The 12,400-nt window shown below is 44.3% G+C and overlaps 1 protein-coding gene and 1 non-coding gene across 2 annotated transcripts in view; both read left to right on the top strand.

Annotated features, from left to right (window-relative positions):
• LVRN (laeverin) overlaps positions 1 to 9,095 on the top strand; it is a 74,649-nt gene extending 65,554 nt beyond the window's left edge. Inside the window, exons 19-20 of the mRNA XM_060636330.3 lie at positions 2,225 to 2,300; positions 7,310 to 9,095. Coding sequence (XP_060492313.2) covers positions 2,225 to 2,300; positions 7,310 to 7,450 — 217 coding nt within the window. The 3' untranslated portion in view covers positions 7,451 to 9,095. The remainder of the gene's footprint in view (positions 1 to 2,224; positions 2,301 to 7,309) is intronic.
• On the top strand, positions 4,845 to 5,037 carry LOC132682634 (U2 spliceosomal RNA). The gene has a single exon (XR_009611804.1). It is a non-coding gene; the product is annotated as a U2 spliceosomal RNA (small nuclear RNA).
• Positions 9,096 to 12,400: the final 3,305 nt, after the last annotated feature.

Below are 12,400 nucleotides of genomic sequence, written 5' to 3'. Positions count from 1 at the left end.
GCTGGATGCCTTGGTGCCCCCATGCTTGTCCAGTGGCCACGCTTGCCTCAGGAAATCAGACATGGCAGGGGAAGGTTGAGGAGGGAGAATTCGAAAGGAGAGAGGAGGCGATCCAGATGAGAGGGGCCCAAATCCCTGTGCACACCCTACCACAGAATGTTACCAATTTTTTTATTTTTCAGTTTATTTATTTTTGAGAGGAGTGGGGGGGGGGGCAGACAGAGAGAGAGGAAGGGAGAGAGAATCCCAAGTAGGCTCAACGCTGTCAGCGCAGAGCCCCTAACATGGGGCTCGAACACACAAACTGAGATGGTGACCTGAGCTGAAATCAAGGGTCAGATGCTCAGCTCAACAGACAGAGCCACCCAGGCTCCCTTGAATGTTACCAGTTTTTTAAAACGGTAACTAAACTGACACACATCGGCTCTGGTCGTTCCGTTCATGAGCACGTTCCGTTCATGAGCACGTATCGGACAACTGGCAGGATAAACTATTTGTAATGTATATAGTTTTGCTCAGTAAGGTTTCAGAGATGGCTCTCTCAACAAGAGGGACAGATCATCTGTGGCAGAAAGACCTCCTCTTGGAATTTGCAAGAATAGTAAGGGATAAAACGTGCCGGGTACTCTGATGGGTGCTTCAATACATAGCATCTCATTTCATCTCTAGAACAATGCTTCGAACTACATGTCAGTCCCCATCTTTTTTAAGTTATAAACTGCTCAAGATAATTTCAAACCTAGCCCTGCCTCTCAGGGTAGTCTTCTTCCTCTGGTAGAAAATCACACTGGTAGGGCCCTAGGTAGCTTTCCCCTTTTTTTTTTTTTTAAGTTTGGAACTCAGGTTTGTTTTGGCTTTTTTTGTTTGTTTTTTTTTTTGTTGTTTTTGCAAATATTGCCAAATTTCTTGAGTTGTTTTACAAGCTTTTAATACTTGACCAATAAAAATGGAGAACTAAGGGGGGCGCCTGAGTGGCTTAGTCAGTTGAGCATCTGACTTCGGCTCAGGCCATGATCTCATAGTTGGTGAGTTCAAGACCCGCCTCGCGCTCCGTGCTGACAGCTCGGAGCCCGGAGCCTTTTTTGGATTCTGTGTCTCCCTCTCTCTCTGCCCCTCCCTGACTGGTGCTCTGTCTCTCGTTCTCTCTCAAAAATAAATAAACATTTAAAAAATTTAAAAAAAAATGGAAAACTAAGAAGCGTGTCCTCTTTTCCTATAGAAACAAATTTGTTTATATGTAGACTATGTCTCCTTCGCTTTCGTCAGGAAGACACAGCTTAAGTTACAGCTGAAAACTTAAAAAAGAATGAAAGCTTTGTTTTCTCTCACTGTTGTTTGGATATTATGCCAACGTGAAGTCTTGCAATTTTTAGTGTCAAGTATACATTTTTGAAGTAAGTCAGTCGTGTGTATTAACCGTCAACTATCAATAAAACAGTGTCACTGCAACCCTCTTTTGTTCGGTCCAAAGCATTAACCCTATTTTAATTTTCTTTCTTCTTTAATGCATCCAAAAGTCTTTATTTACCTTTTTAACTTCAGCAAGGCTTTGGGCAGGTATGTATCTGCTGTATTTCCATAACAATGTTTCCTGGGGTTTTATTGCAGAAGATCCCTGTTGGCTACTCAAGGAGACTAAACTAGAGGGGAAGTTACAGTCACTGTGCCTCTTTGAGGGAACAGAAGTACTTAGCCCTTCTGCGATCACCAACATCTTGAGACTCTCCAAAGACATGGATCATTTCTCCAAAAACAATATACAAATTCAAAATTTTAAATAAGCTTTCAGGGTAGTTTAGCCAGAGTTTCCGAAAGTGATCCCATATTAATAACTGTTTGTTAAGGGGCATAATTTTGCATATTTACTTACCCCCTTATAGATTATGTTAATTTGAAGTGTGTGACCACTATTCTAACCACTTCATTTAAAAAGATAAAAACAGTTGTTGTTTTTAGGAGCTTTTTATATGTAACTAAAAGTTTTAGAACTACGTGTACACAAATCGATATTTAACTGTAATGTTTCCTTAGTGCTGATAAAATTCTCTATATAATAGATTCCCTCTTAAATGATGACCCTAACCTTATTCATACATGATTTTGCTTAGATTCAGGAGATAGGAATCAATAGGGGCTGTACGCTTAGCATTTACCTGCTATATAAAGTATAGCTTTATCTTGCAAAACATTTTCCACGTCTGATTAGCATCTCGTTGCTTTGTAGGTATGGAACACAATCGCTGGTTAATCTAATGTACATAATAGGGAGAACCATAAGCACAGATTTACAGATCACAGAGGTAAGTACTTTAGATATTGTGAATTGTAACAATAATTCAGGAGCCATTTTTAACGTAATTTGGAATTGCTAAAATTAAAAACAACAGGCTTGGGGCGCCTGAGTGGCTCAGTGGGTTAAGCATCCGACTTCAGCTCAGGTGGTGCTCACGGTTTGTGAGTTTAAGACCTGCGTCAGGTTCTGTGCTGACAGCTCAGAGCCTGGGGCCTGCGTTGGATTCTGTATCCCCTTCTCTCTCTCCTCTCTCCCTCCCCTGCTCACACTCTCTTTCAAAAGAATAAATAAACATTAAAAATAGATTAAAAACAACAGGCTTATTTGAATTATTATATTCCCTGCTCCTACCGGTGTTATTTTCACTGTATGCAGGAAATTACTTTTAATTCTCTCTTGCTGCTGAAATAGAGACCATTCTTGTTCGCAGAGGACTAGACTCCGTCCTTCCTCACCTAACTTACTGCAGGGGACTCTGGCCAGGGCCCTGTACTCCAGCCTGGTCTTCCGTGCCTCCTAGCCCTCATGCTGCTGCCACACCTTGCCCAGCTGTCAAAGCTTCAGTAGCTCATTGCAGCTCTAGAAGAGATTTTTTTTCGTCTTTTAATTAGCATCCTTTATAACCTGGCCCCCATCTGCCTCTCTGGCTTCATTTTTGCTCACCTCACCGCTGAGCATCGGGGAACAAGAGAGACAGACACTTCCAAATATTTTCCCTCTAGTTGGACTGTACCACATACAGGTTTTCTTAAATTTGCATGTTGTTCCACATTTTCCAGATTTTGGAAACACTCTGCGTTCTGATCTGGGTGACTTCCCCATGCCTGGCCTTGGCTGGATAAATCTCGTTACCCTTTAAGACCCTGCTCCAAACACCTGTTCCAGGAATTTTTCCATGAACTGGTTTATACCTTCTCCTCAATCATCCTATGAATATCTGTACCCTGGCTGTGACTACATTATACTGTAATTGGGGTGTAAATATGTCTACTCCCTGAGGCTATAATGAGCTCCCTGAGGACAGAGACCGCATTTTAGTCCTATCTGTATTCTAGAAACTAACAATGGGGCTTGTCATTTCCAGGCTCTGCTTTCTCCTGGGCTGATTTTCTTCTTAGGCAGGCTTTCTCTACGTGGAGGCAAACATAGCTCCAGGCTTATGTCAGCCCTAGCACTGTCACTTGCAGGAAAAGAGGTCCTTGCTCACCTAATGTCAAGTTCCAGCCCCATAGAATGACCCTGGTTGGTCCTACGTGGGTCGCATGCACCAATCACTGTGTCCGGTGGGGCGGGGGCGGGGGGGGCAGTGAAATATTCCAATGGCCTCGCCTGGGTCATGTGCCCACCTTTGGAGCCAGCCTCACTCAAACCTCAGGCCCTGGGATAGGAGAGGAATAGTTCTAGAAAGAAAATGGGATCCTTTAACCAGAAAGTAAACTAAGGGGCCAAAGCAAATAACTATTAAAAAAAGAAATCACACACACACACACTGTAAAACAAGGGTAATATATAAATACAACCTCCACACACCCAGTAGCATAGGTAAAATTAGAAAGATTTATAATACCACACACTGACAGAGAAGTGAAGCAACCAGAACTCTCTTTTTCTGCTGGTGAGAATGGAACATGGTACAACTATTTTGGAAAATAGTTTGGAAAATAGGCAGTGTTTTATTTTATTGAAAAAAATTTTAATGTTTACTCATTTTTGAGAGAGAGAGAGAGAGAGAGAGAGTGTGTGTGTGTGTGTGTGTGTGAGTAGGGGAGGGGCAGAGAGAGAGGGAGACAGAAATAGAAGCAGGCTCCAGGCTCCGAGCTGTCAGCACAGAGCCCGACGCTGGGCTTGAACCCACAGCCGTAAGATCATGACCTGAGCTGAAGTTGGACGCTTCACCCAGGTGCCCCAAGGCAGTATTTTAAAATGTCACTAGACACAGAGTGACCTATTAATTCCACTTTTAGGTTTTTTTACTCAAGAGACATTAAAGCCTACATCCACACAGTCTTCTACATGAATATTCATAGCAGCTTCATTCTCGTTAGCCGAAAAATGGAAACCATCCAAACATCCATCGATAGGTGAATTGATAAAGAAAATGTAATATATCCACACCAGGGAATACTACCCTGCAATTAAAAAAAAAAAAAAGAAAGAAAGAATAGGTTTGTGTAATGGCCTGGATAGATCTCAAGATGATGGTGCTGAGTTTAAAACACACACGCACATTCTAAACAATGCAAATATAATCTCTAGTGATAAAAGGCAGATCAATGGCTGCCTGGGACAGAGGGAGGGTTGCAAAGTGCCTGAAGGACTTTGTGGGTAGTGGAAATGTACTGTGTTTTGAACGTGTCTATGTGTCTCACAGGTGTATATAGTCATCACAACTCATTTGTATGTTTTAGTGAGTATAATTTATTGTCCATTGATTTCATTTCAATAGACTTAATTTTTTTTTTTTTAATGCCTGAGTACAAATTAAACACCATGGCCTGGGACCATATTCCTAAGAACAGAAGGGGCCTGTGTAAATAAGAAAGGAAACTCAATCGCCTCTTGGCCTTTTGGCTCAGATCAAGCGTAGTATCTGTTCTTATCAGTTTTATAACTGATACATCCTCTCTCCGAGGGCAATATATTAAATGGATTTGGGGAGCAGGGAGATGGCCTAGGAGCTTGGTCCGTCCCCTCCATGCATCGAGCTGGTTAAAAAAACGAGAAGAAAGAAAAAATCAACCTCTCTGCCCCAGCAAATACACCAATACACATGTAAGTCATAAAGGCCTGAGGTTTGATCGTGAGACAAAAAAAAAAGAGAGAGAGAGAGAGAAGAGAGAGAGAGAAGCAGTGAGCTGTGTAGTTGTTAAGAGAGAGGAAGAACACTAATTCCTGAAGGAATGATCTCTGTTTGCATTTGGCCTGCCTGAGACTGAGCTGTCAGGACGTGATTTACCAGGGACTCCCTGGACAAGAGAGTGAAGGGCACACCCAGAAATGCTGGAAGGAGTGCTCCCACAGTGATGGCGCGTTTGTGCGAGTATCTTCCTTTTTTTTTTTTTTTTTTAATGTTTATTTATTTTTGAGAGAGAGTGCAAACGCAAGCAGGGGAGGGGCAGACAGAGAGGGAGACCCAGAATCCGAAGCAGGCTCCAGGCTGTGAGCTGTCAGCACAGAGCCCGACTCGGGGCTGGACCCTGTCTATGAGATATAGTTAGACACTCAACCGGCTGAGCCACCCAGGAGCCCCAGTGTGCTGGTATCGTCTAAAGGGCATCAGTTCATCTTTGTGTCTACAGAACCCAGCAAAGATTTTTTGTTGTTTAATGAATGAAGTGTGTATAAATTTAGCTGTCCTCAAAGTTCCGAAACTGTACTCACTGATAGTTGATTTTTATTAATGCAAAAGTATGTTTCGCAGGGGTTCAATTCTTGCAGTTTTGAAAACAAGTTAAATTAGCTACTACGAATAGCCTTGCCAAAAAGTAGTCATCTCCAAGGGTCCTGCCGTAATCTATCTGTTCACAGGATCATATGGAGAATAATGACAAGAATAAAAGTGAAAAGTCGCACGAGTCTCTTCTCCCTCTAGTGTAGCACAGGTTCTATACACTTTCCACTATTTCTTGCTCAGGGCTTCATACTGCACCCTCCAGAGCGTGGCCTCATGCTCTCCAGCACACATGAAGCCCACCTACAGTCCCACAGACCCCCCCACCCCCGCCACGCACTATAGGTTCCCACAGCAGGCAGGTGGCTCCCACTGTGGCTCCCATGGCAGGCAGGTGTGGGAGAGGCCGGGAGGTCTGTTCCTGGTTCCTTCACCTGCTCTTTCCTCCAAACTGACTTTTCTTTGACCTTGTAATTAGGCTTGATGGCCTATTTCTGCTCAATTTCAAGTACATTAGTGTTTAAGTGACATTTTGTGAGCGGGGGATGGGTACACAGTCATCTGGGATGTTCTAAATTCTAATCCAGTGACACAGAAATAGACTTTTGGAATATAACTTATTAGTTCATTGGGGTCTGGCTGATGCAGAATATTGAGGTAGATGTTTCCATAAATAAATGCCCCAGCTGACCCAGTGAAGGAATCTAGCCAGTGGACAAAGCTACTATCTCAATATTTTTTTTTAATGTTTGTTTATTTTTGAGAGACAGTGCAAGCAGGGGAAGGATAGAGATAGGGGGACAGAGGATTTGAAGCAGGCTGTGTGCTGACAGCAATGAGCCTGATGTGGCACTCGAACTCACGAACTGTGGGATCATGACCTGAGCCAAAGTTGGACGCTCAACCAACTGAACCACCCAGGTGGCCCGTTTCAATATTCTTTTTTAAAATAACTTAAAAAGTTTTTTTTTAAGTATTTATTTATTTTTGAGAGAGAGACAGACAGAGGGTGAGTAGGGAGGGGCAGAGAGAGAGAGAGAGAGGGAGACACAGAATCCAAAGCAGTCTCCAGGCTCTAACCTGTCTGCCTAGAGCCTGATGTGGGACTCAAATTCAGGAACCATGAAATCATGACCTGAGCTGAAGTTGGACGCCTAACCTACTGAGCCACCCAGGCCCCCCCGCCCCCGCCACCATCTCAGTATTCTTAAATAAAGGATACACTTGTAAAGGCACAGATGTAAGGTGCCAGCTTTGAGCTTGAGGAGTTGCAAAGTTTCTTTTGAGATAAGAGAAGATCTCACTGTATCTCTGCCCACACATTTTGTATAATCCCCGATACGCATTCAGTAGGTCATTATCAAGCACCTACTGTGTGCCCCCGGGGGAATAGAGCAGTGAACAAAATAGATGAAGTTCCCATTCCACAGATGGAATCCGCACCTGATTCTTCAGGGTAGGTGTGCGGTCTCCCCAGGAGCACGCCATCTAGAGGCCGGCCTTCCCACCCGCCCCTGCCCACACCGGCCATTTGCAAGCCTGTTGTTACTGAGCATGAACTTGGCCTTCTTCTGGCTAAACGAGACCTGAGTTTGCACTGACCGGCCTTCCCTTTGTCCTTCAAGCTGCAGCAGTTTTTCGGCAACATGTTGGAAGAGCACCAGAAGCTCACAGTTCGTGCCAAATTACAGACAATAAAGAACAAAAATGTGGAAAACAAAAAGCGCAATGCCAGGATGACAGCGTGGCTACGGAAAAACACGTAACTGAGCGGCGGCCACTTCCGGCACCCCTCTAGGCCCGTCATAATGTACTTTGTGCAGAGTTTTGTCCTCCAATACTTTGTGAGTCTGGAAAACCTCATGTTCTGTCATTCGTGTGTCCGTCACATTTGCTCCTGGGAGTCCTTCCCGTCCTTCCCATATTGTCACGTTCGGCCCTCAGGCTCAGTGATGGCTGAGGGTTTTGCCAGTGCTGCTCCGTTCCGGGGGGAGATTTCATGTTGGGCTACAAAACCACAGAATTTACTTTAACTGCCTTGTGAAAACAAATTCACCTTAGAAGAGTCTTGCTTGTTCTGTTGTGAAAGTCAGTGGGATGTTAAATCCTTGGCCAACAGCGCACATTCTTTTCTGAGGGAAATACGGATTTGCAATACTCTGGGGTTTATTTAGTGCAGTATTTAAAAGTGTAATGAGCAAATAACACAGCCGTGTAAAGGAACAGAAACCAGAAAAACTAATAGTCCCTAGAACGCAGAAAAGCCAAGGAAAGCAAATTTTAAAAAGAAGAAATAGGTCATTTTATGAGCCATGTTAAGTGCCCTAAAGGCAAGCGATGTGTCTGCCTGTTTCTCTCTCCCCACAGTGCCCGTTGCCTGTGTCACAGTTTACAGGCTACCGAGCCTTTATTGTGTCACGAAAAGAGCCAGGATCGAAGGATCCACAAAGTGCCCTTGGGATTGCTGTCGTGGAGGCCGGAATGAGAGGAAGGCTTTGCTCTGAAGCTGGAGACTGCGTACCCACCTGTGGGCCAGACGCTCATTTGGCCAAAGTCTCTGTGCAAAAATAATGCTGTCAACAGACAGTAGCAATTAGGGGCAGATCTTCAGCCCCAGGGAAGTGGCCAAATACAGAGAAATAGAGCTAAAAGGCCAACATGCTAACCAGAGCATAATCTTTACAGCCAAGCCCTCAGGGGGCTAAGTTTGAAACGCGGTTTCATATGGCCAAATTGAACCTGTTTGTAGTTTGGAGAACTTTAAAGGCGTTCATCAGTTACGATGTATGGAATTAGCTTAGTTTCATTACACAGGATTAAATCGGGACCGCTAAAGCAAGGCATCCTGCTCTAGACTTTGTGTGATTTAATTCTGTGTTTTCACGCTGATTTTGTTTTTGTTGAATGGGGGTAAAACCACAGATCTCTGATCTACCTCAGAGTGATGTAAACATTAAGAAATATGCCAGTTAAATGCCTTAAAGATGTTGTATAAACTCAAGGCAACGTGATCTCAAGTTTTTCCCTCTTGCTGGAGTAAGTCAATGTAGTCGCAAGTGAAGAAGCAGAACCAAAGTTTGGTTTTGTATTTGTCTCACACAAAGAGGCTCCCTGAGTGAGTGGATGTGGCCATGAAAACCAACCAAAGCACCACCCACCCCCCAGACTTGACCATGGGTCATAGGTCAGAGTCTTCTTCTCCAAATTTACAAATTTAAAACGGGGGTGCCTGGGTGGCTCAGTTGGTTAAGTGTCCGACTTTGCCTCGGGTCATGATCTCACGGTCCCTGGTTTCGAGCCGTGTGTTGGGCTCTGTGCTGACAGCTCAGAGCCTGGAGCCTGCTTCAGATCCGGTGTCTCCCCCTCTCTCTGCCCCTTCTCCACTCATGCTCTGTCTCTCTCTCTCAAAAATAAAGATGAAAAAAAATTAAAAGAAAAAGAAATTTTAAATGTAAGCAATAGAATATCACCGTGCATCCAAGTCATTATGTGTGAGATATCTCCCGGTATTTTCTAGACCATCCGTTCTCTATTTCCTATATTTCCTCTGATGACGGTCCCCATTTCCAATAACCATGTCACCTGTGTCTTTTCTTCCACGTTCCTCTTCCTCCTCTTCCTCTCCCTCCTTATCCCTCTTGGGCTCCCTTCTCCCTTTCCAGCAACCTCTGCCTGCCTTCTGCCTGGCTGTCTGCCCCTCCTGTGACCTTGGTCTTGCTACCCCGCTGTGCTCTCCATCCAAGTGTGCTGGATGTCAGGCTCTGACACTGGTCACCAGGTGTGGGTGACACCGCCGAGGACTGCCTGATCCCACCAGAGGAGTGCCCAAGTGCCACTCTCTAGCTATCTGTTGAAAGTCAAAATCCAGTTACATCTTAGCTTTTGTAGTAAATAAAAAGCACTTAAAGAGCTTATGGGGCACCTGGGTGGCTCAGTCGGTTAAGTGTCCGACTTCGGCTCAGGTCATGATCTCACTCACGGTTTGTGGGTTTGAGCCCCGCATCAGGGTCTGTGCTGACAGCTCAGAGCTTGGAGCCTGCTTCAGATTCTGTGTCTCCCTCTGTCTCTGCCCCTCCCCTGCTCACACTCTGTCTCTCTCAAAAACAAATAAACACTAAATTTTTTTTTTTAAAAAGAGCTTATCAAATGCCCACCTGATTGGTTAATAGTCCTTCCTCTGAATATGAAAAAGAATTCTGAGTAATATACATTTGTCTTACCTGGATGAAGACAGTTATTCCAGATAGGCATTGCATTTTATTATATTGTACTTACCCTCGGTATAAAGTGAAGTAATTATTGAGTCACTACTGAGATAGCAAGAAGTCAGGGAGGGATACTGATGTAGATTTGTGTAAAGGGCATAAATACTCCATTCACCAATAACCCAGCTTACCTATTAGTGCCCCACCTATACAAACACTTCTCCAAGCCATCCAGTTTACCCAGTTTGCTCTGTACTGTTCACCTTATAAAAAAAAAAATTTATAAGATGTACAATGTGGTCGTGACTGTTTTCCATTTGGTAACTAGAAATGAAAAGTTTTCCTTACAATCTTCTGCTTCTTTCCTGATTAACCCACTCAGTGACTTCCCATCGCTGACTTTAAAGGAAAGAACAGATGCCTTGGTCTTGAGGACTGGAGATCATCTGTAATTTAGAGCTCTGGGGTCAAGCTGTACTGCAGTTTATTCTGAGGAATGAATGAAGGAGAGAAATGAGCTTTATTTTGTTTTTAATTTTTTTAGTGTTTATTTATTTTTGAGAGAGAGAGACACAGAGCGTGAGCAGGGGAGGAGCAGAGAGAGGCAGACACAGAATCTGAAGCAGGCTCCTGGCTCCGAGCTGTCAGCACAGAGCCGGATGCGTGGCTCGAATTCACAAACTGCAAGATTATGACCTGAGCCAAAGTCAGAGGCTTAACCAACTGAGCCACCAGGCTCCCTGAGATGAGCTTTAAAAGGGAAGCCTGCTCGATTGCTTTTTCTGTTTGCTTCAACAAATGCTATCTTTTTTCCATCCAAACTCTAGCAGGATTAACATGGCCAGAGCAAAGCCTTAATGGGGTTCACAGTAAATAGAACTGCCTCCCTCACGCGGAGGAGCAGGAATCAGCATTCGAGACCATGTAAATATTGCTTTTGGCCCGCTCTTCTCTGGAATCCAACAACATTCAGCAAAGATATTCCTTACAACACACATATCTAAGAGTCATGTGGACTTTTCCTCTTCTCCTCCTTCATAAACAGGTTGGTCCTTAAGGTGAGGCAGAGCAAGGCAGGCCTCTTTATGAGGGGGAGTCAGGGGTGGGGCCGGGGAGACCCATGACCTGGAGTGGGTGGGGGAGTTTGGATGGGCGATGGGGGAGTCTGTACAGTGGGGAGCAGCTTGGTACAGGATGGCAGAGCCCAGGAAGGTGAGTAGGACATGCACACGGGGCAGGGAGGGGGCTTACAACATGGAGAGTCCGAGCCAAAGAGGGTAAGGTGGACATCTAGCAGGGGACCACCTAGCATGGGCAGTCGGAGCCCAAACAGGGTGAGAATGGGGAGTCCAAGCCCTAGTGGAGTGAAGGGGACTTTCAGAGCCAGGGCAGTGACTCAGCATGAGGTAAGGGAGCCTGAGGATGGTGAGGAGGGCATCACGTGGGGTGGGGGGAGGACAGTGATGGGAGCTTGGTGACCACAGATGAGTGAATCATATCCAAAGATACATAAATGATAATAGGACCCAGGTTTCTCACGGTTGGAGAAGAGCATAGCAAACATTCAAAAAGGGAAACCTAGAAGGGACCTTTTGTCGTTGGATTGGAGTTGGAGGTATGGATGTGAACAGTCCTCACAGTTTTCAGTATATGGATACAGTCCTGCATAGACATGTAAATGTGTGTAGACACATCTTGCCCCTTCTGTAGACGAACAGATGTGTAGGTACAGATATGTATACAGATACGGATATAGATATACATGTCAACATCAATCCTACCTTCTCAGCAGAGAGGGCCTGGGAGCAGCCACACCCTACCAACAACGAACACAGCTAGTGCCCAGATCTTGGCTTCTAAACACCATGGTCTACTATGCAAACCAGGGCTCCACAGAGAAATGGCTGATTTCAGGGCTTTCATGGGAAAGGGACAATTTGAGACGGAACGTCTTTTTGTACCGAAAGACAAGGAAGTGTTCAAAGAATGATGGGAACATTGATACTTAAGCCAGCTTGAAGCACCTCCCTTTTCGTCCAATCTGGGAAAATTTGAGCATCATAATAAAGACAGCAAGTAACCAAATAGGGACTCATGAATCTATAGTTCTCTGTCTAATGAATAATTGAAATGTTGATGAGGAAAAGGATATATACACAATTTCAAGGTGACTTACCATAAAACACGAATAAATTACAAAGGGAAAGTGAGTAATTTACAATTATCACCTGGCAGACATCCCCTCACTCCACCCGTGAATGTGAACATCATCCCAGTGGAATTAATTTAAAAAAAAATTGCTCCGTTTAAAAAGCCGAGATGACACTTTTGTTATATCCTTGACAAACCTCCATGACATGAATCTAACCATGAGGAAACATCGGACAAACCCAAATTAAGGTACATGCCAGAAAGCAGTCTTCAAAAGCCTCAAGGTCACAGAAGTAAAGGAAAGACAGAGGGTAGAGGACCATCTTAGACTGAAGGGAATTAAAGATACATGACAACAAA

This window comes from Panthera onca, chromosome A1 (assembly GCF_046562875.1).
Source record: "Panthera onca isolate mPanOnc1 chromosome A1, mPanOnc1 haplotype 2, whole genome shotgun sequence".
Taxonomy (NCBI): domain Eukaryota; kingdom Metazoa; phylum Chordata; class Mammalia; order Carnivora; family Felidae; genus Panthera; species Panthera onca.
Note: the sequence above shows the minus strand (reverse complement) of the source record. Positions and strands in the feature narration are given on the sequence as shown.